Source organism: Rana temporaria, chromosome 5 (assembly GCF_905171775.1).
Source record: "Rana temporaria chromosome 5, aRanTem1.1, whole genome shotgun sequence".
Classification (NCBI taxonomy): domain Eukaryota; kingdom Metazoa; phylum Chordata; class Amphibia; order Anura; family Ranidae; genus Rana; species Rana temporaria.
Window position 1 is genome coordinate 365,749,481 of NC_053493.1, and position 27,827 is coordinate 365,777,307.

Below are 27,827 nucleotides of genomic sequence, written 5' to 3' on the forward strand. Positions count from 1 at the left end.
TTACCTGAGCCCCAAACTTCCGTGGACGCGATCCCACATCGTTCCCCCCGCGTCGTCTTGGCTCTTTATTGGATAGATTGATAACAGCAAAGCCATCATCTCCCTCTGCTGTCAATCAAATCCAATGACGTGGCTGCCAGGGGCGGGGCTGAGTCATACACTCGGCGGCTATGAGCGCCGAGTGTATGACACAGAAGCGCGCCCCCAAGGTACCCCCCTCAGGAGAGAGCTTCCCAGATGGGGATATCTATTGTGGGGAGGAGCTGCGAGAGCCGCCTTGGGACCCCAGAAGAGGATGATCGGGGGCCACTCTGTGCAAAACTAACTGCACAGTGGATGGGTAAGTATGATATGTTTGTTGTTTTATTTATTTTTTAAACTTGAACCTATAGTATCACTTTAATGGATTTCAGTAATACTAATCTACACAAATTAGTTGATAATTAATTGAAAATAAATTCTGTATATTTTTCACAAAGTATTTACAATACAATTAACTGCTGTTTACCTACAGTCCACTTTAAACATGACAGTGCTGGAGCAAATAAGAAAAAAATCTAGTTAATTCTAGGTTATAAAGCCACAAAATGTTGAAGGTCTGGATAGGAGAATACTTATGCGGGTTCTTAAAATTGCAATAAGATTTGTTACATGTGCATTTTCAATACCGATAGTCTTCGGCTACATTTTTCTATCAGACATTTTAGACTTTTTCTCTAATTACTGGCCGTATTAGTAAAAGTATGCCGTACAAATAAAAAAAAAAGTTAGTTTTCATTTCATAAAAAGTGCAACACGGCACAGATGACTGGAAGAAGAACGTGAACACTAAATATTATTTCTGGATGTACTTTCTCAGGTCACCAAAGAATATCTTACCCACTGTTGCCTTTTTGTGTTAGTCAGAGGAAAAAGAAAAAATCATCTATCTTCATTAGGGAAAACCTTAGAGACCTCTGTGTTTTAAATCTATAACATGCAATTCTGTTCCGTAATGACGTTGTTTTTCTTTGCTGGAATAAACATTTGAGGAAATGTTATTATATAGAATTTTCACTTCTCTTAACAGAATAACTGAAATCTATATGATTTTATATACATAGCCTCAGTACCCTCGCAGCCTGTAAACCACATTTACCAGCTACCATATCATACCCTCCAGCTGCTACACGTTTAGCACTGCAGTCTCTTTTTGACTCTGTGCTTATTGTGAATAGCATGCTTCAGGGCCCCAAAAACTGTGACTGCTTTTGTCAATCTGAGCCACATGTATTTTTGTTTGTGCCTCTTTTTTTCGTACTACATGCAAGGGGTTTTTTCTTATGAATGTATCCAACCTTTTAAAAGTAAACTATAATGACATTTAATTTGTACATATGCTTAACAAGCCCCTGCTGACCTCTGTAATGGCAGGCACTGTACTGCTTGTAAAGAATACCTAAATACTTAATTGTCATCCTATAGGTTGAATAGTGCATTTTGAACCTGTAGGTTTTATCTACATTGGTAGGGGTGTCAGCCATCTATCTTTTTTTTTTTTTCTTTAATTTATAGGTCTCTTGATACATATGGAATTTTATACAACCGTAGAATTTATCAGAGTCTTACAGTAGTTTACAGTAGGAGGTTTAGCATTTTTATTTGAAAATTAAATTTTGATATGATTAGAAGCCAATGTAGTACCCAGTCTTTTAACCAGATTTAATAGATATGTGGTTGTTACAGTTTTCGCTTGGAGCGTAGTAATTTTGGCCTCAAAATGTACCACATACAGCCAGTAATGTAGTATTTTGGGACCAAAAATGCAAGTAAAGTCTTGTGTACATCTTCAACATCTCATTTCACTTTTACATTTCTCAAAAGAAATTAGGATATATTAGAATTTAGATAGCTTTTAAAAATATACCTAAGTCTATAAAATCACGGCAGTAATTAATCAATAGAAGTGACTTTTATAGCATTATTGCATCTTAAGCAGCCAAACAGGGAAGGTGAAATGGAGCAAATTGTGGATTGTACCAACCAGGGACAATTTTAGTTCTACAGATAACAGCAATGGATCACATATCTTTACTTTATCCTATATCACATTCTGGCTACAGTTCTGGCGCTTAAATACTGTATGAAAGCAACCTTAAGTGAGCCAGAATCCCCTTTTACTGTATAATGAGAGGGAATGATTGCTAACATAAACTTGTCTCTGTATGGATGTTTTTCAAATATTAGAAATTGTTTGCTTGCGCTTATGTAAAATAAAGTCTGCTATAGATTGTGATGGGAGCTCCCCCTCTAACAAAATAGCTTTATAAACTTGACACCCAACAAAGATTTTGGCTGGTTTCTGGAGTATAGGGTGATGTGACATGTCCAGTGTTTGAAGTGAAAACTTGAGTTTTAGTGGTTCTAGCTCCTATGGATTAAAAACATGCATGCAGAAAACATTTGATATGCAAATGCTTGATATCTGCCTTGCCAAGTTCAATTTGTGTTACCTCATTACAGAATACTGATATCTAGACATCATCTCAATGCCTAAAGCTGTGTATAGATCTTGAAATGCTTTCTGCTCTATTGCATGACCCTCTAAACCATAGGTGCTCAACCTGTGGCCCTCCAGCTGTTGCGGAACTACAAGTCCCATCATGCCTCTGCCTTTGGGAGTCATGCTTATAACTGTCAACCTTGCAATGCATCATGGGACTTGTAGTTCCACAAGAGCTGGAGGGTCACATGTTGAGCACCCATGCTCTAAACCTTTAAATACACCCGTTATAATTACCTGCTCTGTTAAACGTATATTAACCCTCATATTCTCCATTCTTTGCATTAACTATTATCCCCTACTCGTCTAAAACACAAGACATACATTGGGCCAGTTTTATGAAAACTGTGCATATAAAAAAAAAAAAAAAAAACTCTGGTTGCTACAACTTACTTGCTCTGTTTTTTCATATATCAGCACAAGTGTCATTTCATGATCTTGTTCACAATAAGGCAGGTTGTTGGGCACTGGGCAGGCATTTATGTGCCCTATCAAATATCCCACAAGCAACAAGTGTGGGCAAAAGATTTCAGTATCTGTCCAGAGTACAGGTGAGACAGAAATGTTATGCCTTACATTCGCCAGTCATAAAACCTTTCTAGTTTAACCAGTTTAATGTAGTTCGGATTATACCATATTGGCCTACATCTGGTAAATCCCTTGGCACCCAGGCTGTCTTTAGGGATACGCCACGCAGAAGAGCCACTGATGGACACATGGGAAGTATATTAGGAACACCCATTTCCAAAAGGGACAATGCTGTTAGCACAGGGTGCACAGTTAACAAATAATGTAGCTGCCAACTTTTAATATGAGAACACTTGCCTGTCTTAGGAGCCTGCAATGTCAGAACCTAAAGCCAACCCGTCCTTCGGCTCTGGGTGCAGGCGCCAGCATCCTTACTATGAGAAACAGGAAGTGAAACCTTGCAGCTTCACAGCCTGTTTTCTACTGTGCATTCGCCAGTCGCACTGCCTTTTCTGAATGGTCCCGTAGTCTTCTGGGACACACTCAAGTCCCAGAAGGCGACGGGGGGGAAGGAGGAGGACTTGGATAAATCCGCAGAAGTGATGTACCTTGCCGTGGGATGGAAGTCACAAAGAAAATAAAAGTGGTATGGAAAAAAATATTCCAAAATGAGGGGGGAATGGAATTGCAAAAAAGTGAAGCATTTGCCTATAAAAAAAACTGCATGTAGTATCCTGGGGTAGTATCTCCACAGTTTTAACTCGCATCCATTGCTGGTTTTTGGGAAAAGCAGTTATCCAGTCTAACACAAGCAGACAAGTAGATTTTGAGTGCCATATTTGTATAACCAATCTACAGAACACCCATAGCTTTGCCAATGTTAGAATTTATTTGTTAATAAAAAAAAAAACATACAATAGATTGACAAATAAAAAATACATTTATAGTAAGAGTTTTAAATCACAAAATGGCTTGTATAGAAATGATAGAGCTAAAGCTTGTTTTTCTCCTAGGAAATTAGTACATACAAGGATGATAGCAAACTGGCCTTCTTTGAGACATAAATTATATATATTTTATTACATGCCATGGTAACAAAAAGTGGCTTTGTAAATCAATTTGATTAGACCTTTATTTTTTGTATTTTATGTGTGTATGTATTAAATAATGGCTTCCTCCCTTTTTCCTACCAGGTGTTGCATTTCCTTGGACCATCAACCTCCAGCTATTCAGTGTCTATACTCTCCTGGAGCATCAAGTCATACTCAACCTAGTGGAATCCATGGGCTGTACCTCCACTCTGGCTGTGACATCCAATGCACTGCCCTCTGCTGGGCCGGAGGCTGGACACTCTTTTGTGGTCTGTCTTCATGTTGATCTTGAGCCTCTAGAAATAAAATGCTCCAATCCACAGGTTGGTAAATTTTTTATTTTTTTTCATTTAATCAAGTTGTAGACTGGCAAGATTGTCTTATTCGGCTAAGCATTACTACCAAAATGTTACATCTGGTTGCTTCTGCAATCTGTTATCACTAGTTGTCTTTACAAGCAACAGTTAATAATGCTATTCAGCAAACCCTATAGTTTTATCAAAGTCAGTACCTTAAAGTGTAACCGCACCTTTTGTAAAAAGCAAAAAAATATGTTTTGGTAAAAATGTGTCCTCTGATAAACAATAGCTTAACCAGCGCCAACCCCCTCTAACAACCCCCTACTTCAAAATACACCAACAGCATGTAATCCTACATTCTGACGATATGTATACTTGAGGGTATGATTCTTTTGAATAAAGTCTGCCACTAGTAAAATGGCACTTGTTCCACCAAATGAAAAACTTCAGAACCTTTTTTTTTTTTACCCCATGTCATGTGACCCTCTGTGATGCCTCTTGTGGGGTTGAAGACCAGAGATCTACCACTGCCAGCCAAGCATACCCACCAGCCAGTTCTGTTGGCACTCCTTGTCATGATATATTATGTCAAAAGTAACTTCTGCAGCATGCAAGTGTCCCCGTCACTGCACTGCCTATTGGTTGTGTCCTTGTCAACCAGCCAGGTGTGCATGTGCCCAAAATGGACCCTTTCCTCCTGCTGTCCATACAAAAGAGGACTCTGGACCCAGTGGGTCACATGACTGCAGATTTTGATTTAAGTTAAGGCTGTTCAATTCAGTTTTTAAATTTACCTAGTGATTATTTAGAAAAGGGTGGTGATTAAAGGGTAGTTGGGAAGGAGGGTGTTTCCAGAATTAAACAAAACTATGCAAAATTTAAACAGTTGACCAGTCATGATTGGTCAAAAATACAGCCAAAAACATTATTTTCCCAATCATGATTATCTTTTTTTGTACTTTATATTCATTTGTGTATAATAGAATGTGCAATCAGTGCAAAAATGTATATAAACCCCCCACAAATTGCAAGCTGAACACAAACATCCATAACAAATGATAAAAAAATATAAAAAGTGCAGCACAATAACATACAGTCCAATAAGCTGGTGAACTACAAGTTCCAGAAGATAAGATGGCTCCACCTGTGAAGATCAACAGTATTAGGTGAATGGTGACATACCCTCTACCTCAAATCTATATTCGATGCTTTCTTCAGAGCATGGACCCCTTACCTAACAGCTAGTCATGCACGCAGGTCCCACACAACAGGTAGGCAGTAGATATAAGTCAGTTTAAACTTCTCCTCCAGATCGGTATCATCAATGGGGACATCAAACATTGTGAAGGAATAGCTGTATGTTGTATCCTGTCCTTCCTCACACTGGTCAGGACAGGATACAACATACAGCTATTCCTTCACAATGTTTTATGTGCCCATTGATGATACCAATGTTATACTGTTGATCTTCACTGGTGGAGTCATCTTATCTTCTGGGACTTGTAGTTCACCAGCTTATTAGACTGTATGTTATTGTGCTGCACTTTTTATATTTTATTATTTATTTGTGTGTTTGGCACAACCTTATGCAGAGGTGAAACTTTTAAGGGACTTTATATCTTAGTTTTTCACCACTATTCTAGGGCTACTGTGTATATATATATATATATATATATATATATATATATATATATATATTATATCATTTAGTATGTGTGTGTTTTTGTTAAGATTACATAATAATTTTCACATAAAATACAATGAAATGCAGCGTATACATTGCATCTGATTTTTTATATATATAGTGTGCTTCTGAAATAAGATGTTACCATTAGACAGATACAAAAACCTGTTTTAGAAAAAAATGTAACAGGACTAACTGGTACAGAACAATAATAACAAAGATATCCATAATTGCATATGTATTCATAATGTTTGATTTAGATAGGTAGGTAGATATATGAATATCTGCTTTGCAATTAAACTATATTTATCCTTGATTGTAGCAAGGTAATATTGTATATCATACAGAAACCATATTGGGCATCTGCACCCTTTCTCAAGCTCAAAGTTCAAACATTTGAACTTGAGAAAGGGCTGGGACACCCAAAACTGTTGTTTGCTCATGGATTGTGTTATATGATGTCATCCTGTGACATTTGATGATGAATATATTTTAAAAGCAGATAAAATATTTGGTATTGTATCCCACTGTTTGACTATAGAAATATTTGTGGTGGAGTTGGAGCCTGCTTGGCGCATAGTCTCTCTCTCTCATACATATTTTTAAATAGATAGACAGATATATACACTGCTCAAAAAAAATAAAGGAACACTTTTGAATCAGAACTCCTAGGATATTGATCTAGTCAGTTAAGTAGCAGAGGGGGAGGGGTGTGTACAGAGGCAGCTGATCAGTTTTAGCTGCTTTGCTGTTAATTGAAATTAACAACAGGTGCACTAGATGGGCAACAATGAATCAACCTCCAAAAGAGGAATGTTTTTTTCAGGTGGAAGTGTCTGACCCACACATGTGAGGTATCGCCGCGATAGTTAGAGCGAGAGCAATAATTCTATCCCTAGACCGCCTCTGTAACTCAAATGTTGGATGGTGTCCTGGGGTATTTCCTCCCAGATCTGGACCAGAGCATCACTGAGCTCCTGAACAGACTGAGGTGCAACCTGGCAGCACCGGATGGACCGAAACATAATGTTGTTGCAATGAAATTTCAGCAAAATGGACTAGCTTGCTGCCAAATTTTTTCACTTTGATTTTGGGGGTGTCTTTGAATTCAGCCCTCTGTAATTGGTTAATTTTCACTTCCATCAAATGATGTGCCATACTTTCATTCCTAACACATTACATAGTCCATATCAGTATAGATATCCGTTGAGATCTGATATGTTTTCACAGTGTTCCTTAATTTTTTTTTAGCAGTGTAGATAGATAGATAGATAGATAGATATGCACAGTACTGTGCAAAAGTTTTGGGCACTTGTGAACATTTTTGTAAATATGCTTTCAAAAATAATGCAATATTTTTTTTTTTTTTTGTATAGCCAACAAAGCTCCTAAACAAGAAAAAACGTAAATCAAATGAAATATCAAATTACCAGTACCATATTCTAAATTTTTGATGTGTCCACCCTTTGCTCTTAAAACCACATCAATTCTCCTAGGCACACTTACACAAAAGTTAAGGATTTTGCAAAACAGGTGCAAATGGTCAACATGTAAGTTAAAATTCAATTATTAAAGCAAATAAAATCAGCTGTACAGGAGATATTACAATAAGTAAGGAACTTACTTAATTGAGTTCACTGTAAAAAACAAAAAATTGTATACAATGACAAGATGAGTCAGATTCCCCCTTGGCAAATGGAAAAATAGATTATTGGTGTCCTCCCGTTGGCTGTGCCAAGTGGCTCCCCCTGCAACTATGCAGACACCATCAAATAAGAGGCCATCAGACACAGCAGAAACTATATCTACTTCTGAAGGAACCCTAGGGTTCCACGTGACCCAGGTTGAGAACTACTCATATATATTATAGCCCAGTGATGGTGAAGCTTGGCACCCCAGATGTTTTGGAACTACATTTCCCATGATGCTCATGCACTCTGCAGTGTAACTGGGCATCATGGGAAATGTAGTTCCAAAACATCTGTTATAGCCCAACTTGAGCTTTAAACTCCAATGCTATACACACATCTCCTTGCTGCAACACTTGTCTTCTTCTGGACTGAATGATGTCCAGCATCATTAAACCCATTTTTATGAACCCATGGCTTCTAGTTTCGGAGAACACCAATTTATGCAGTGTTCATGACCCATGATGTCATGTGACAGGACTCAATATTAGGCAATTTTTTTTATCTATAATGAAGATTAAAAAGAAGGCAAATGCTGGTTGTGGGGGTAGGGGGGCTAAAACTTGAATTGGGCTGTGAGTGTAGTGATGAGTAGAGACAAGCTTGAACATCCTCCAGACTCATTTATCTCTTGCCAAATTCTTACTTCAATGAGCTGTGGGCTGAGTTATTCCCACCCCACAGCCCGCTTTTTTTCTTACGTGATCTGGAGACAGGAATATGCTCATTGGAGCTTAAAGGAGCATGCTTTTGGAGGACACCCAAGCTCTCGTGATGAGAAGGGCTTCTTTACCACTTGCCGCCCGCCAATGACATATTGACGTCGGCAAAGTGGTTGTAGAATCCTGACCGGACGTCATATGACGTCCTCAGGATTCTGAGCCGCTGCGCACCCCCAGGGGCGCGCATCGCGGCGATCGTTGTTGTGGGGTGTCAGTCTGACACCCCGCAACACCGATCAAGGTAAAGAGTCTCTCACGGAGACTCTTTACCACGTGATCAGCCTTGTCCAATCACGGCTGTTCACGATGTAAATAGGAAATGCCGGTAATCGGCTTTTCCTCACTCGCGTCTGTCAGACGCGAGTAGAGGAGAGCCGATCGGCTGCTCCTGTGACGGGGGGGTTTGTGCTGATCGATCATCAGCACAGCCCCCCCAAGGATGCCCACTGGACCACCAGGGATGCCCACTGGACCATATAGACCACAAAAAAAAAAGAAGGATGCCACCCTAGACCACCAGGGATGAGGAGGACACAAAAAATGGATGCCAATCAGTGCCCACAATGGGCATCACTGATTGGCAAGCATTGTTTGGCACTGATTGGCATCCATTAGTACAACACACAATAGTGCCCATCTATGCCCATCCATGCCACCTATCAGTGCCTATCCATGCCGCCTATCAGTGCCCGTCCGTGCCGCCTATCTGTGCCCAGCCGTGCTGCCTATCTGTGCCCATCTGTGCCACCTATCCGTGCCCATGCGTGCCGCCTATCCAAGCCCATCCATGCTGCCTATCCGTGCCGCCTATCAGTGCCCATTCGTGCCGCCCATCAGTGCCGCATATTAGTGCCCATCAATGCCACCTCATTGGTGCCCATCAGTGCCGCCTTATCAGTGCCCGTCAGTAAAGGAGAAAACATACTTATTTACAATGTTTTATAACAAAAAAAAAAAAATTTTTTTTGCAGAAAATAAATATCCTAGAGGTGATCAAATATCACCAAAAGAAAGCTCTATTTGTGGGTACAAAATGATAAAAATGTAGTTTGGGTACAGTGTAGCATGACCGTGCAATTGTCATTCAAAGTGCAACAGCGCTGAAAGCTAAAAATTGGTCTGGGCGGGAAGGTGTATAAGTGCCCTGTAGTGGTTAAACTTCCATTATTCTTTAAAACAAGAATATTTGAATGGAAAAACAAGAGACTAAGCTCATAGTGCTGGACTAAGAATGCCAGGCAGGGGAGCATAGCTGGGATGTGAGAGTGACGAGACATTTCCTGCTGTAGCTCCTGCAATCTATCTAGGCAATCGGCCTAAATATTGAACTCTTACTAGCCACCCTGTTCAGAAAACATCTCCCTTTCTCTTGGGGAGCTGCACCGGTTTACCCCAAACATAAGTCCAACAAGATAGCAGCCTTCTACACCTCCCGAGGATATGATCAAATTTAGAGGCTGCCTTACAGATGCAGAGCATTGCATCTCGGCCTCCACTGTTTAGACACTAGATGATCTCCAGCAAAAGGTCAAAGTCCTCATGGCTCATTTGGAGGATGCTGAAAATTGTCTGTCGCAATAATGTCCGGGTGGTCGGGCTTCTGGAGGGTGCAGAAGGCTCCAGCCCTCTGGTATTTGCCGAGGCCTTATTCAAGCAACTATTGGGCTTGCAACAGCTGTCTCCTGTATATATAGAACATGTGCATAGGGTGCCTACTGGCCCGAGACCTCCTGGATTGATGCCACGCATTTTTCTGGTCCGCCTGCTTAATTTCAAGGATAGGGTTCGAAACCAAATAAATGGTAGAGTGTTAGATGTCTTTCCAGTGAACATAGGCACCAGGCAGGGGTGCCCCCTTTCGCCAGAGCTATTCATGATGGTTATGGATCAGCATGAGTACTCTGACTGAAATTTAGGCCCTATATACGGATGACCTGGTACTTTTGGTATGAGGCACAGGACCCTCCTTACAGGCTGTTCTCTTGCTTTTAGAACGGTTTTCAGTAGTCTCTGGTCTCAAGGTTAATTTGACCAAGTCCAAAATCCTTCCTTTACGCTCCCATCCCATGTCTGGACAGGCTGACCCCAATAATCCCTTTTAGTGGGTTACACAAATTACATTTTTGGGATTAATAATAACAAACTCAGTGATAGACTACATAGGCCTTAACATTTCCCCACTGTTTGCTACTCTAATTCGGAAGCTAAATACCTGGAAACATCTTCCACTGTCACTCATTGGTAAGATACATTTGATTGATGAAGATGAAAATGTTGCCTTTATTTTTGTATGTCCTTAGAAACTCCCCGGTGTGGATCCTAAAATCAACTTTTTAATCAATTGAGTTTGCTCTTGTCCTATTTATGGCAACGGGGGACACATTGCCTTAAATTGGTCATACTTCAGCAGCCTTGGGGGGGGGGGGGTATAAACATTTCCTTGCTGACCAATTGAGGGTTGCTCACCGCTGGATGACTACTCCCTTGGATGATGCCTCTGTATGCTTGGAGGCTGCCTTTGTGGGTTCATATGAGGCTCTCTCCCACTTAATGTACAGGGATTTGAAATCCACCTACTCACTTACCTCTTCTGTGTGTTCAGTAGTGTTGCTCACGAATATTCGTATTGTGAATATTCGGCTCGAATATGGCATATTCGAGTATTCGCGATATATTTCGAATTTCGCGGTGAATATTCGCTATTCCGAATATTCGAATTTTTTCAATTTTATTTTTAGAACAGATCACATCCTAGAGATCTCCATCGACGTCTAAAAGCATTGCTGGTATGATTAGAGACCTTGGGCCGAGTAGCTGAAGCGTTCATTTTATCTTGCCGAAAAATCGCAATGCGATTATTCGGCAATCGGAATATCGCGCGATTATTTTCTCCGCCCTTCTTTTGCATCAGAGCCAATCAGAGTTCTCCTACCACAGTTGTCGAAATTCCGCAATAAATATCGCATTCGCATTTTGCGAAATTTCGATGAAATATCACGAATATTCTGAGCCAATCAGAGTGCTCCTACCGCAGTTTTCGCAAACATTTCATTTCGATAAAATATCACGAATATTCGAATTTAGCGAATATTTCTCGAATATTCGGCTATATATTCGTGATATATCGCAAAATCGAATATGGCGTATTCTGCTCAACACTAGTGTTCAGTTATAAAAGCATGGTCTGTGGCACAAAAGTTTACGCCATCTTGTTCTGGTCGGCTATCTCCCAACCTGCCACTGTGGAGAAATCCAAACTTAACACTTTTTTAGACTATCCTGACCCGGTAGGTTGGACAACATACAGTATATTATGTAATAGTTCAATTGATGGAGCCTTGCAGACTAGCCTGGTGGGCCGCAGCTTCCTGGTCATTGAAGTGACATCTGAGAGGCCCCATTTAAGTGCCTAGCCTCCACCAGACTGTTTGATACATTACAATTTTTTTACATAAAATCCACCTTGCCCTCGCTAGGCTAGCTAGGATATTTATAGACCAACCCTCTCTATGCTGGAGATGCTCTGCACCTCTTGCAAATTTTATGCACATCTTTTGGGAATGTCCTAACATTAAGCCCTTCTGGCAAGAAATTGTGGCATGTATCCAGTCGTCACCTCCATCTTGATCCCCCTTTCAGTTGAAGTAGGGTTGTTCCACATAGTTGAACCTCTGGCTACCACTAGGGCTATACACACTCTTCTCGCTCTCTTATTGTTCTGCTCCAAGAAACTGATTATTATGTCTTTAAAGAGGTCTTCTGCTCCAACTTTCGTATCTTGGAAATCACTGGTTAATAAAGCAGTCCCTTTGTACAAAGCTATGTATTTAAGTAGAGGGGCCTGGCCAAATTTGATAGGGGGGGGGGGTTGGTTGGATGGCATCTGCAGACAAAGCTTCTGATTATATCCATTTGTATGTATTATATGTCTCTTGGTACTAGCTGAATAGCTGAGGGGAGTGATTTTTTGACTTATCCCATTAAAATTTTATAACCTGTTGAGTGCTTTTATGGAGCTTAATTTTCCTGATGAAGAGGGGAGGGACCGGCGAAGGGGCGGGAGAGGAATTGTAATAAATGTATTAGCTCATATGGTTAAGGGAGGCATCATCACGCCAGCATAGCTGTTTTTCTGCCTCCTGCTGGAGGTTCATGAAATGTGCATGTTTTGTATGGGCAAATGTGGGGGTTCCTCTCTTTCTTTCCTTTTATGTTTTGATGTAGGCTGGTACAGTTTGTATTGTGAACCGATTTGTTTCTGAGATGTGTGGTTTACATAAAAGGTCATTTACAGAAAAAAAAGAATGCTAGGCAGTGCTAAATATTTGTTTGCTTTATTGCTACTGAGGGAAGGGGGCATAGTGATGATTTAGATAATCATGCACTTACCCACCAATAAAATTAATTGGCACAATAAAAGATTTTCAAGGATATGAAGGAGGTGTCTCACTTTAAATTTCATCATAACTAACCCTCTCAATGTGTTGTAGAAGCAATAGGAAGGTTTGCAGTGTATATTTACTGTTTTGGTGTGTTTGTGGGTTTTTGTAACTGTAGCTCTGTCCAAAATGTTTTAGTAGCAGCATCTCTTGCTTGATGTGATGAAATAAGTAGCAGATGTACAGTTTTTGTGGACCCTGAAGCATGGCAGCACAGACTTGTGAATGCACATACTATGCAACAATAAAAATTCCTTGAGTCGGGTTCACACCCTTGTGCTACTTCACGCTACATGAAGTTCTGATTGGAAGGCAGCAGGCAGGAAGAATGTCTGGAACACATCACAGCGGGTTGGATTGGAAAGGTGCTTGGGGACACTGAATGTGACCTGAGTTTGCTTTTTTGTTTGTGGTTTTTCCAATTGGGTGTGTGTGTGTTCAGTTTTGAAGTTTTTTCTCTGGTTAGGTGGCAGCTTTTATGTTGGGTCTTTCACATTATGACACCACCTGGGAAGTATAGTGGGAATGCAAGAGTCATTTTTGTCTATCACTAATCACTTTATCATTCAAACTGTAGGAAAATGGAACCCATGGCACTCATACCTTAATTTCTTTTATAGCGGGTTTGTAAACAAAGGGCAAACAATTCACCTAGCAACCACTTAATGTGTAACATGAGCGTTTTCACCTGTGTGTTTCACAAACTATTTTTTAGCCAAATTACTTTCCTGTATGTTGAGTAATATGGTGATTTGTGATGAAGAAAATCACTACTAATTTCCCACTATGCCCACCATTACACTTAAAGTGGTATTATACCCAAAAACAAAGAAAATAATACTTTGTTTCCTTTTTTTGGTTTGTCTTTTTTTTTCAGCTGGTGATGTCTGTTATATTTCAGGTTCATTTAACAGACCACGCTGTCCAGCCATGTTGGCAGTTAGTGGGTTGAGACAAACCATTCAACAGTGACAGGTTGCTTACAGTGGTCAGCTTTTATTAATTTTCATTCATTTATGTAAAACCTTCATCCCAAAAGGAAAGAAAAACAGTTGCTATAGCTGCTTAAAAACTGTTAGTTAGAATTCTGCTTTAATTTTAGTCAAGTCCATCTAAATCTGCTAGAGCTAGTGCATCTAAAACAACTCCTCTCCCCTAATTGACAAGTATGCTGTCCAGGGGTGACTACATTGCTCAGGATATACACATAGATGTTTTTTTTGTTTAACTAGCGGGTTGAACAAAAACAAATCTCACAGATCCCCGCATCACACTAGTGATTGTATTTTGACAGTGGAGGCGAACAGCCCCCAAAGATTAGCCATTGCCTGCATGCACTGATCAAATGCTGGTCTAACAGGACCATTTGACAGAAGCTGGTCGTTAGACTGGTTTATGTTTAACAGAGAGTGGTACCGTCATCCTTATCCTTCCTACATTATGCTTGTGTAGGATTTACTATTATGTAGCAACTGACTTCTATATTTAATTTCTGGAGACAGAAACTTCATAAAAGTTTACAATTTATTTTACATAATTACAGATTGTACAAATTATGTGATTGGCTGATAGCCCTTAAACAGGTCCTCCGGCATTTTATGATTTGCAGTGTTTGTTCAAGTATATTCACAGATATCCCCTGATAGAAATGTGTTTTATTGTTCTGTGCATTGTGCATGTTCATAGCAATATATTTTAACAGTATCATTGTAACATTCTGGCAAGCCACTTTTGTGAGAATGTACATTGCGTCTTCACAACTGGTCATCGTACAAAGGTATTGAGTGTCTTACAATGTGTCTTGGTCCTCAGTCAACTCCACTGCAGCTGGGTGACCTGCACAGCACTCTGCAGGCTTAGTGTGTCTCATTTATAGAAAAGATGTTTCATAAAATATACCCCTGTGATTTGATGCAATTCAACATTCAAGGTAAAAGCATATTTGGAAATATAATATGCAAGGAACACATTTTCCTGGAAAAGTTTGCAGTCTACAGCAGTTTAAAAAAAGATCAACATGACTCTGTTGATGTCTACCACTGAGTGGCCTAACATCTAACTTTTTTTTCTTTCCTTTTTACTCCTTGTGGCGGTAAAAGTTTTCATTTTTGCAACAGGCATTTCATATTTCACCTTAAAGAATGCCTATACATTTAAAGCAGAGGTACAAAGCAACTTACCAAGTATAGCCTTCACCTTAATTTAACGTTTTTCCACCCATTGAGCACTGTCTCCACAGGACCAGGACAGTTTAAACTGCACATTATTTACATTCATAGGAAAATGTAAAACTATGGTGCTGCTGCAGCCTCCCAGACATACCAGAATGGATGTCCGGAAGGGAGGTATGGACCAATATATCAATCACTCTAAAGAGGGTTGCAGCTCCCCTAAAAACAGGTCTTGATTAAAACTAGTTCACATAAACAGAAAAGAACACAGAGCGGCACCTCCACCTGAGTGTAAACTGTATGGGAGGGGCATAAAAATGTAAGTGCATTAGTTTATTTACACTTTTATGCTCCTCCCATACTGTTTACACTCAGATGGAGGTGACCTGTGTGTTTTTTCTATTCTCTTCATTTATGATGTCTGTATCTGTACTCCACCTGCTCAAGAAATAAGAACAATAAAAGTATCCACACCAAATACTTAATTGATTCAATGACTTTACTGCCAAAAGTTATACATATCTGCTCTATGCTAATGTCCGCATTTAAAATTTATACAAGCTTATTTTACACTGATATGATTTTACCTGATATACCAAATGGGGTATTCTTGTTATACACTGGGTATCGTTAAATATCAAGTGTATTAGGGCTACCAGAGTATGGGGAGACATTTGCTCAAGATGCCAAAGTGGTTCCTCTCATTTACATATATTGCTGCCCCTACTGGGACTCACTGCAAGATAATACTCTACAGAGTTCACTGAGCTTTGACCTGCATTGCTTCTTTATGCGATAATTTTCACCCCCTCAATAGAGTATCAAAATGATCATCCTCACCTGTCCTTTTGAGTACCATTATGACATCAAAATACCGTATGTCAACAACTTGGTTTTACTTTACATATGAATAGCTAAGAACAGAAAAGCTGAAAGAAAATTACAAGGATTTTATCATTTTCGTTGACTCCAATCAGCTGTAACTTTATGACCACCCACATAATATACAGTGTCTTGAAAAAGTATCCATACCCCTTGAAATGTTCCACATTTTGTCATGTTACAACCAAAAACGTAAATGCATTTTATTGGGATTTTATGTGATAGACCAACACAAAGTGGCAAATAATTGTGAAGTGTAAAGAAAATGATAAATGGTTTTCATTTTTTTTTTTGTTATAAATGAATATCTGAAAAGTGTGGCATGCATTTGTATTCAGCCCCCTTTACTCTGATACCCCTAACTAAAATTTAGTGGAACCAATTACCTTCAGAGGTCAACTAAGTAGTGAATAATTGTGTGTACCTTTGTGTAATTTAATCTCAGAAGTGTTTTAAAACCTTAGTGAACAAACAGCATTATGAAGGCCAAGGAAAACACCAGACAGGTCAGGGATAAAGTTATGGAGAAGTTTAAAGCAGGGTTAGATTTTAAAAAAAAATATCCCAAGCTTTGAACATCTCACTGAGCACTGTTCAATCCATCATCCAAAAATGGAAAGAGTATGGCATAAATGCCAAACCTAAGACATGGCCGTCCACCTAAACTGACAGGCCGGGCAAGGAGCGTATTAATCAGAGAAGCAGCCAAGAGGCACATGGTAACTCTGGAGGAGCTGCAAAGATCCATAGCTCAGGTGGGAGAATCTGTCCACAGGACAACTATTAGTCATGCACTCCACAAATCTGGCCTTTATGGAAGAGTGGCAAGAGGAAAGCCATTATTGAAAGAAAGACATAATAAGTCATGTTTGTTGTTTACAAGAAGCCACATGGGGGACACAGAAAACATGTGGAATAAGGTGCTCTTGTCAGATGAGGCCACAATTTTACTTTTTGGCCTAAAAGCCTAACACTATGCATGGCAGAAAACTAACACTGCAAATCATCCTGAACACACTATCCTGTCAAACTATGAATCAGACAGAGAATTACAGTTAAATCACACTTGTTTATTAATAATAATAATAATAATAATAATAATACTAATAATAATAATAAAAAGGTAAACAGAGTAAGCATAGTCAAAACATAGCCAGAGTTCAGTAACCAGATCGGGTAGTCGGCCAAGCCAAAGTCCAAGAGCCAGCGATAAAGGTAGTAGTACAGCAAGCAGGATCTGTAGCCAGAGGGGACGTCAGTCAAGCAGGTCTTCAACTGGAACACAGGAGAAAGTCTCTTGTGATGGTAACACAGCTGAAGGCGAAGAGCAAATGAACTGGAAGTCCTTAAGTAGGCAGAGCTGACGAGCTAATCATCAACAAGTGGATCACTATGGAGAGATGGAAGCTGGCAGTTAGCTAACAGCTGAGCTGCCAGCACAGAGAAGGAAGGGCTGAGCCCAGCCCTGACAGTACCCCTTTCTCAATGACCCCTCCCCCTCGGAGGACCACCGGGCTTGAGGAGAAAATGTATATGGAAATCATGGAGGACAGGGGCATGTATGTCCGAGGAAGGGAACCCAAGAGCGTTCCTTCGGACCGTACCCCTTCCAGTGCACCAGGTACTGAATGCGCCCACGGAACCTACGAGAGTCAACAATGGACTGTAATCCATACTCATGGTTCTCAACCTGTATAGGGTGAGGACGTGGCACAAAGGTGGTAATACTGTTGCAGACCAAAGGTTTCCATAAGGAGACATGAAACACATTAGAGATATGCATACTGGAAAGAAGGTCCAACGCGTAAGCCACTGGGTTTATCCTGCGAAAGGTACAGAAAGGCCCAATAAACCGAGTTGTGAACTTTAGAGAAGGAACACAAAGTCGGAGGTTGGGAGATGACAGCCAAACTCTGTCACCGACCTGGGAGGAAGGCACAGGCAGACGTCTGCGGTCAGCATGGAGTCTGTACCTCTCGTTAGCCTGTCGCAAAGCCTCCTAGACTTGTACCCAAGTGGAACAAAGACCACGGAGATGTTCCTCTACCGCAGGAATACTCTGAGGAACAAACAAGTCTGGCAACATGGAAGGTTGGAAACCATAGTTCACCATAAATGGGGACAAATGGGAAGCAGAATTCAGAGCGCTTTTGTGCACAAACTCCGCCCATGGTAAGAGGTCTGACCAGTTGTTGTGATGGTCAGAAATATAGCAACACAGGAATTGCTCCAAGGACTTATTGGCTCGGTCTGCGGCCCCATTAGACTGCGGGTGATACGCAGAGGGGAAAGCAACTGTGCACAAAAGGCTCGTCAGAAACGGGACACAAACTGACTTCCCCTGTCTGAGACAATGACCTTGGGTAGGCCATGTAAGCAAAAGATCTCCCGGGCAAAAATAGAAGCCAGTTCCTTAGACGAAGGCAACTTCTTAAGTGGAATACAGTGAGACATTTTCGAGAACCGGTCTAGCACCATAAGGATAACTGTGTTGCCCTGGGAGTTGGGTAACTTCACAATGAAATCCATATAGTCCAGGGCCTCTGTCCATTGGGTATGGGTTGTAGGAGGCCCACTGGAAGGAGTCGTGGAGTCTTACTCTGAGCACACACGGAACAGACAGCTACGAAGGCGGCTACATCTTCTGAATTCATGGCCTTCGCCTACTGTCAGAAACCATGAATCAGACCGAGACAGAAGTACAGTTAAAACACATTTGTTTAATAATAACAAGGTAAATGGAGTAAGCGTAGACAAAACATAGCCAGAGTTCAGTAACCGGATCGGGTAGTCGGCCAATCCAAAGTCTAAGAGCCAGCGATAAAGGTAGTAGTACAGCAAGCAAGATCTGTAGCCAGAGGGACATCAGTCAAGCAGGTCTTCAACTGGAACGCAGGAGAAGGTCTCTTGTGATGTTAATACAGGCGAAGAGCAAATTAACTGGAAGTCCTTTTGTAGGCAGAGCTGATGAGCGGATCATCAACAGGTGAATCACTGTGGAGAGATGGAAGCTGGCAATTAGCTAACAGCTGAGCTGCCAGCACAGAGAAGGAAGGGCTGAGCCCAGCCCTGGCACATCCCCACCGTGAAACATGGTGGTGGCAACATCATGTTGTGGGGATGCCTTTCTGCAACAGGGACAGGGAAGCTGGTCAGAGTTGAAGGGAAAATGAATGGAGCCAAATACAGGGCAATCTTAGAAGAAAACCTCTTAGAGTCTGCAAAAGACTTGAAACTGGAGGGGAGGGTCACCTTCCAGCAGGACACCAACCCTAAACATACAGCCAAAGCTACAATGTAATGGTTTAGATCAAAGCATATTCATGTGTTAGAATGGCCCAGTCAAAGTCCAGACCTAAATCCAATTGAGAATATGTGGCAAGACTTAAAAAATGCTGTCCAGACACTCTCCATTCAATCACACAGAGCTATTTTGCAAAGAAGAATGGGCAAAAAATTTCACTCTCTAGATGTGCAAAGCTGGTAGAGACATACCCATACCTTACAGCTGTTATTTCAGGTAAAGGTGGTTCTACAGGGTATTGACTCAGGGGGCTGAATGCAAATGCACACCACACTGTTCACATATTTATTTGTAAAACAAACTTAAAAAAATATAATTTTCCTTCCACTTCACAATTATGTGCCACTTTGTGTTGGTCTATCATATAAAATCCCAATAAAATACATTTATGTTTTTGGTTGTAATATGACAAAATGTGAAAAATGTCAAGGGGTATGAATACTTTTTCAAGGAACTGTAGGGTAGGTCCCCCTTTTGCCACCAAAACAGCCTAGATCCATCACAACATGGGCACCACTAGACCTCTGATGGTATTTGCTGTGGTATCTGTCATCAAGTCATTGGTAGTCTCAGATCCTTTAAGTCCTGTAAGTTGTTTCTTTCTATAGTACATCCTGGTGCCATTTTCTCCCCAGGTAAGAGATACACACACACATGTGTTGCCCTGTGGTCCAGTTTGTATGCTCATGTGCCCACTGTACACACTTTTGGCCATGGATGCGGGTCGGCATAGGCATCCTGACCAGTCGGCAGCTCCATACACAACAAACTGCAATTGCCATTTTTTTCTACATTCAACACAACAACTTCAGGGACAACGTGTTTACTTGCTGCCTAATACATCCCATTGACCTTAAGATGCCATTGTAACAAGATAATCAGGGTTAATCACTTAGTCAATGGTCATACATTTATGGCTGATTGGTATATATAAAATAATCAAATGACAGATACAAAAGACCGCTACTACTAGTGATATATGTTCTGCTGTTTTTGTGCAATTAAGAATGTAATGAAGGTACAGTTCCTGACAAGGTTACATTTCTGACACATGAAGTTTTTTCCACTTTAATTTCAAGTTCAGTAATGTAGAGATTATGATGTTATTATTTAAATTCTAATCTAACACAGATTTTTTATAATTTAATTATTTAGAGATCTGTTCCCATATTCCTCGTGGGCAGTGGATTCCTCGGGTTTAAATGTTTTTCACAATGTTTGCTATTGAGCACTGCTGGAAATTATTTTTCATTTTGAGATTAAGCACTTTTCTTTTCAGTTCATGTGCTTCTTCACACATTACCAGTAAATTTAAAGTGATGTAACTTTATAGTTATGCTGCCATGGAGAATATTTCCCCTTTTTAGGGTAAGCCACCTCTTCCATCTCCAATATATAAAAAAAAAATGCCACAGTGCAATCTGTAAGACTACCAGCAGCAGAGTGGGTTTACTTACTGAAACTACTAACAATTAAACCGGCACCAGTAAGTGTCAGAAGTACTGCCAAGCAGACAAAGAGGGAGACCTCACACTAATTTGGGAATTACTTTAATTACTCTGCTATTTGTGGGAATTTCATGTAGCAGCATTCAAACAGGATTTTTTGAATAAGCTCCTGACATCAGATTACAATAATGGACAGTAACTGGTGTCAGGGGCAGCAAAAGTGAAGATCCAATGCGTATCTGTATAAAACTGTTTAAAAGGTGCACACACATGTTAATGTGCAGTTTTTGATGTATTTTGGACACATTTGATACATTGTTTTATTGCTTTTTTCAGTTTACCTAAATGGAAAAATAGGACTGCACTAATAATTTATTTGATGGCAAGGCTCCCTTTGTGGAAGTTTTGTAGGGTCTTGCTTGGAATGGATGGGTGTGGGATGGATGGGATCCCACAGCCGTTGTTGCATTCCATAATGTAAATTAAACAAAACCTTTGATGATGAAAGTGAGACCCCCTTTGATTACAATGGTAGGTGAGTCAAACTGGGATCAAGGGGCCAGATTCACAAATGAGATACGACGGCGTTTCTCCTGATACGCCGTCGTATCTCTGTTTCTATCTATGCAACTGATTCATAGAATCAGTTACGCAAAGATATCCCTAAGATCCGACAGGTGTAATTGTTTTACACTGTCGGATCTTAGGATGCAGTACCGCGGCCGCCGCTGGGGGGAGTTTGCGTCGTAAACCAGCGTCGGGTATGCAAATTAGGAGTTACGGCGGATCCACGACAGTTTTTCGCGTTCGCTACGTTGCCGCTAGTCTAGTTTCCCGTCGCAAAGTTAGTCGTTTTTTTTGTGCCCTAACTTTAGTCAGCAAGTGTATTGCTGTCTAAAGTATGGCTGTCGTTCCCGCGTCGAAATTCAAAATTTAACGTCGTTTGCGTAAGCCGTCCGGGAATACGGATGTACGCTACGCGCGTCGCCGTTCAAAAAAATTATGTCGCGGCGCGCAAAGCATGGCGGGAGTTAAGAAACGGAGCATGCGCAGTAGGTCCGGCGTGGGAGCGCGCCTAATTTAAATGGTACACGCCCATTTAAATTGGCCCGCCTTGCGCCGGAGGCCGCCGGCGTAGTTTTCATCGCAAGTGCTTGGTGAATCGGGCACTTGCGATGAAAAATTGCGGCGGTGTAACTTATCTAGGATACGTTACGCTGCCGCGATTCTACGTGAATCTGGCCCATTATCTTTAGCTGAGGTCCTATGGTCCATTACAGGGAGATGAGTGCAAAGCTTTATTCAGAACGTGTAGTATATACACCTATTATGGCCTATATTTTTTAGGGTGTTATGATGGGACAAGGGGAATGTTGTCACTTAACACAGTATAGATTCAGACAGCCTATCTTGCCTTTCTGAATTGTTCGTTCTTCTTTTGCTGATGTTTTGATTTACAGTGAAACTTCGGATTGCGAGTAATGTGGTTAGTGAGCATTTCGCAATACGAGTATTTTTTAATTTTAATTTTTAAATCCTGACTCGGTTTGCGAGTGTTGTCTCGCAATACGAGCAAGATTCAAGCCAAAGCCAAATACTCCGTTCCCGAGCCTTTCTGAGTTCAGCCGAGGTGTCCCCCAAACCTTTCCAAGTATATCCAAGGCTTTCCGGCGCCCCCACCTCTTGCCACATGTGGTATTGCATGCCATTGAAGTCAATGCAGAACAAATTATTTTAGTTTCCATTGACTTCTGTGGGGAAACTTGCTTTGATATGCGAGTGCTTTGGATTACGAGCATTCTCCTGGAACAGATTATGCTCGTAATCCAAGGTTCCGCTGTAGTTATTATTGGTGTAAAGACCGATACATTGGTGACCTAAGCAGGCCTTAAGTAAACTTTCTTGTAAATTGCTTGTTAACACTGGGCCTTGGTATAAAAAAAAAAAAAAAAAAAAAAAACATTGCTTCTGTTGATGCTGCCACCCTTATTCCATTGCATAGTTTCTCCTACCTTTGATACGTGTAACTGCCTGGTGAATAGAATAGGCAGCAATAATTGCCTTGCCTGTGTTTAGGCTTATCAGAGCTGCCTCTTAATCACGCCTTGCCAAGTTCATCTTTTGAACAGGAAAAACTGCATTTCACACATTCTTACTGTATAGCTACACTGTAAATCAAACAAGAAAGGCCCCTGTTGATAGATGCATGGGATGCTAATTATATGGCTTAAAGCTATGCATAGCACATAAGAGGCAAATGCATAGAACTTTCAAGCAGTGTTTTATTTAAATTGTTCCAACTTTCACTGTTGACAGCTTTCATTGCACAGGAAAATCAAGAAAAATTCATTTACCATCTGCTGAACATTGTCCTCTTTTTTTCTTTTTTTTTCCCCAGCATCTGTTGAGTTTACAAAAACCTCAGATGGCCGCATATATCCACAGGCAGTATAGCTGACATTATTATTATACAGAATTTATAAAGCACCAACAATTTGTGCAGCGCTTTACAACGTTAGGGCAAACAGTACAGTTACAATACAATGCAGGAGGAATCAGAGGACCCTGCTCCATAGAGCTTACAATCTAAAAGACATCTGTCTGTGGTCAAGTACTAGGCCTGATCCATACAATTGTGTACATAGCCATATTATGCAATGCAGCAAATTCAGTGCCATATAAAGTATACATTCTGCAATTGATGCCTATTTAGAAAGCTGTGTGTAGATATCTTCCAATGCATTCAAATTATGTGCAAGATGAACAGTCTGTGCTGTGAATATTGAACAGACAAATCTCTGTTATCTACTGAGCTGGTTTGCGAACAGTTCTCTTCCAGCAGTCTTATTGGCTTGGCTTGACTTGTGTTTATCTATTTACTTTCTAAAATCTCTCCATCTCCAGAAGCAACCAGCAATCACTCCCTATCACTTCACAATTTAAGCTCTTGCCAAAATGTTTTCTTTGTAAAGATGATCAATGCAGTCTGGTTCCCAGCATTCTTCCACACCCCGTACATCCCTTTTTGCTTTTTTTTGTTTTGTTTATGGTCTGAAACAGTTTTTGTGTTTTACAGGCTTTCTGTGTCTCTTTATCTGCCCTTAACCTTGTCAGAAATCCACATCAATGCAGCATAATAAATCTATCTGGAGTTTTTTTTTTTTTTTTTAAATGTATGAGTTTACATTATCTTTTTATTTGACCTCTTAATCCCTCTCTACAGTAACTACCCCTCTCCTACTACTCCACTGTGTGTAAAAGCAGGTGCCTTACAGTATACAGTTGTATATTCCCTACATTAGAATAATGAATTAATGGAAAGGTAAAATCTGCAATACCAGATTTCAACAGCAGGTGGTGGCACAAACAAAATTTGCAAGTACAACTCCACCTCTAAAATTTGGGGATTTTAACAAGTCTTAAAGCAGAAGTAAACTGTCCATTTTTTTTTTAATTGGGCCCCCTGCATTTTTATGCCATAATGTGCTAGTATGCACTTAATACTAGCACATTATGACAGACCTACCTTTGAAATGGAGCCAGTGTTGAGCTGTCACCACTCCTAATGCTTTCCTCTTCACCAGGTTTTCCTTCTAGGTTCATGCTTTCTGGCCATTTGAATGGCTGGGTTATGATGACTTCACTCTTGTACACACACAGGTGTTAATATTGCAGCTTGGCATTGTGGGCACACTGTGCATGCACAATGATGTCATCGGCTGGAGCCATTGTAAATATTTTCTAAATGGCGCAAGTTTAGGAAATATTCCCGGTACCCACAGGTAAGATTATTATAAGCTTACCTGTAGGTAAAAATTTTACATCAGAGTTTACTACTGCTTTAAAATGATATTAAACTGAAAAGCAAACTTTGATTGTATTGCAACTTACCAATTCATAGATGAGGTGGCTGCATTCATTTTCTTTTTTAGGCTTACTTTCTATTACTTTCACCTGATGGCACTGCCAGTATGGCTGTTTTTCAACAGAGCAAGCTGTCCTGCAGATGTAGCAGTTGGCCTTGTTTCGCACTAGATGCAGTGAAAATTCACAGCAGATTCTGCACCACATCAAAATCGCAACCCATTCATGAGAACCAATTGCTTAGTGTATGTTAAGTTAATGACACTCCCTGAAATTGGTTTGCAAAACGCAGTGCGATTTGCGGGAATCGGATCGCATGGATGTGAACACCCATGCAATCCGATTCTGGTGCAAACAAAAAAAAGGTCCTGCATGAGTTTGGTGCGAATGCGATGCGATTTGAGCCATATGTATCCATGGGTCATTTCATTTCACACCCCAGAGACACTGCATGTAATTCGCGCCCCAGGGGGCACGCGGGAGCAAGATTCTGGGAGGACGTCCATAGACGTCCTCCCAGAATAACTCGACTGCGCTGTAGCCGTCTTTCGGCTATGGCGCGGTCGTCAAGAGGTCAATTGGGTTTCTTTATTTTCTAACAAATTCAAAACTTTCAGAACAATTCGAATTCTAATCGGTCAAAAATTGATCGACCTAATTTAATTCTTTGCTATTTGTTAGGGAGCGGGTCAGAAAGCCGGCCACCACATCCTTAACAACCAATGTCTCATCAGCTCTCAACATGTTTCCCCAATGACATCTGAATTTAAAAAAAAAAGAATGCCAGCAATAAAAAAAAATGACATGGGGGCCCCCCCTCCATTGCATATCGGGCCCTTCGGGTCTGGTATATAATTCAAGTGGGGTCCTTCCCAAATTCCATACCAGACTTTTATCTGAGCATGCAGGTCAGAAAAAGGGGGGGGGCGAGCAAGCCATCCCCTGAACCATACCAGGCCATGTGCTCCTCAACATGTGGTGGTGCTTTGAGGCCCCCCCAAACACCTTGTTGATGGGGACAAGGATCTCTTTCCCACAACCCTGGCCGGTGGTTGTTGGCTTCTGCAGATGGGGGACTTATCAGAATCTGGAAGCCCCCTTTAACAAGGGGGCCCTCAGATCCTGCCCCCCTTCCCCTCCATATGAATAAGTATGAGGTACATAGTACCCCTAAAGGAAAAAAAACCCGGGGGAAAGACAAAAGAGGATGTATCTCCCCCCCCCCCCCCCAGATAAAGACGCTAAGGGTGGACTGTGCCGCATAAAAAAGGGTTTATTGGTACAAAATTGGCAATCACATTAAAACAGACTCTTAGATACCCATCGTCCTTACCCAATTTAATAATAAAATTAATCGGACAACGTTGACTAAATAAACACTAAATTGCGTTATAGAATGTATGCATGCAGAAATACTCTGTCTGGGTAACCAGCTCGAAAAACTATCCAGTTGGTTACACAGAAATAGTGGTTGATCAGCCCATGGGACTGATCATATCCTATTGAGGATATATAGCAGAGTAGATGGATTTGGCTACGTGCTGAGGCTCGTTTGAATGATGTCAAACTTGAATTTCGCAGCTCAATAGAATCCAAGGTCCTGTTATGAGGGAGCTATCAAAGCAGAGCATTCAATGAAATCTAAAACACTTGAAGCCGAGACTGATAAACAGGAAGTAGAGTAGCAGGGTGGCAGCATGCAGACCAGATCCAGATTTTAGCAAAGCAAACTAGCAATCAGCTAAGCAAAGCGACAGCCACAAAGCAATTTAAGCTGAGTATGAAGCGCCTGCATATGTAAACATTGGACCAGAGGTCCGCTCACCAGACCCGGTTGTGTGAAGGGATCATCTTAGGTTGCAAGTGTCCTCCTCTCCATAACATGGGAAGTCAGATTACGGCTAACTGCTGTATTAGCAAAACAATGAAATGTAGCCAAATACTGTAGCCCCCGTCACAGGAATAGGAACTTCTGTTGGTATCTGACACGTGGAGGGATTCAGATGTCATTAGCAAACCTTCCGGGTTGGTATAGTAGTCTGCTATTGATGGCTGCCTTTCCCGCTGTGTTCTTTGCTCAAACGAGCGCATCGAGGGCCGGCTTCATGGATGAAAACCACATAGAGTGGTTGAAACATGTCGGGAACATTAGTCCTTGTCGTGACGTCACAGTGTCGCCTATAATCTGCGTTACCGGACGCATGCACTCTGAGCTGGAATGGGCTTGTTCCTTATTTACACATCCATGAAGCCGGCCCTCGATATGCTCGCTTGAGCGAGGAACACAGCCGAAAAGGGAAATCACCTTAGAACCTTTGAGTTTATCATGTTGTCTGTGTCTCTCTTAAGGAGGTTCTACCACCATATTCTTCAGAGACAGGAAGTGAGGACGGTTCTTTTATAGAGCTTCCAAATTATCCAAAAAAGTATTTTTAACTTTTCAAATTGATAAGGGTTCCAATTCCTGCCTGAGTCAACTTTATATGAAGCCATCCATTTATAAGTAGTCGGGTTAACCTGAGCCAATGAGTTGACATATATGGAAGAAACATTTAGTACATTGCTGGATTACATATCTTTTTTTTATTTTCATTTCACAGAATCTGGTTATTACATTTTCCAGTAGCTTTGTTTTTTTTGTATTTTTATTGCTCTGTAGTAACATGAAAGTGTGCCTATTTTCCAGGTGGAGTTGTTGTATCAACTGACAGACACCATGAGAAAAGTATGGGAGAGGATTCAGAAGAAAGGTGTGTTGTACCAGTCCTCCATGTACTTTGACTCCTCATCAGGTGCTGCTCCCAGCTCTCCAATCAGAAGCAGCATTGGCACTGCACCTCATGATACCAGCACATGCAGCCCATCTGCTGATATTGGGACCACTACTGAGGTAAGTGTTGCTGATAATATGAAGAGTGTGCTGTCAACCTGTAAAACATTTGCAAACATCCAAAGTCAACAACAGAACTAATCCATTATAGCACATTTGTGTTCAGCTTTTCATTCTGGTCTACCTTCTTTGATCACAAGAAAGTTTGAACAAATTATCTGAAAAGAGCTCATAATAAAATAACAGAAAAAAATCAGAAAAAAAAAATCCTGAAGATTCAGATAGGGCAGGTGCTGCCAACAAATTAATATCCAATTGCCTTTTGCTTTGGTGTGAATCAGGGAGTTGCAATCCATTACGATATACAATATTATAGCCATGAATTCATCTTTGGT

At 40.8% G+C, this 27,827-nt stretch overlaps 1 protein-coding gene across 1 annotated transcript in view; it reads left to right on the forward strand.

Moving 5' to 3' along the window:
• Window positions 1-27,827, forward strand: part of VPS13B (vacuolar protein sorting 13 homolog B) — a 1,252,356-nt gene that overhangs the window by 647,138 nt on the left and 577,391 nt on the right. Inside the window, 2 exon segments of the mRNA XM_040354774.1 lie at window positions 4,204-4,424; window positions 27,289-27,492. Of these exon segments, the coding sequence (XP_040210708.1) occupies window positions 4,204-4,424; window positions 27,289-27,492 (425 nt within the window).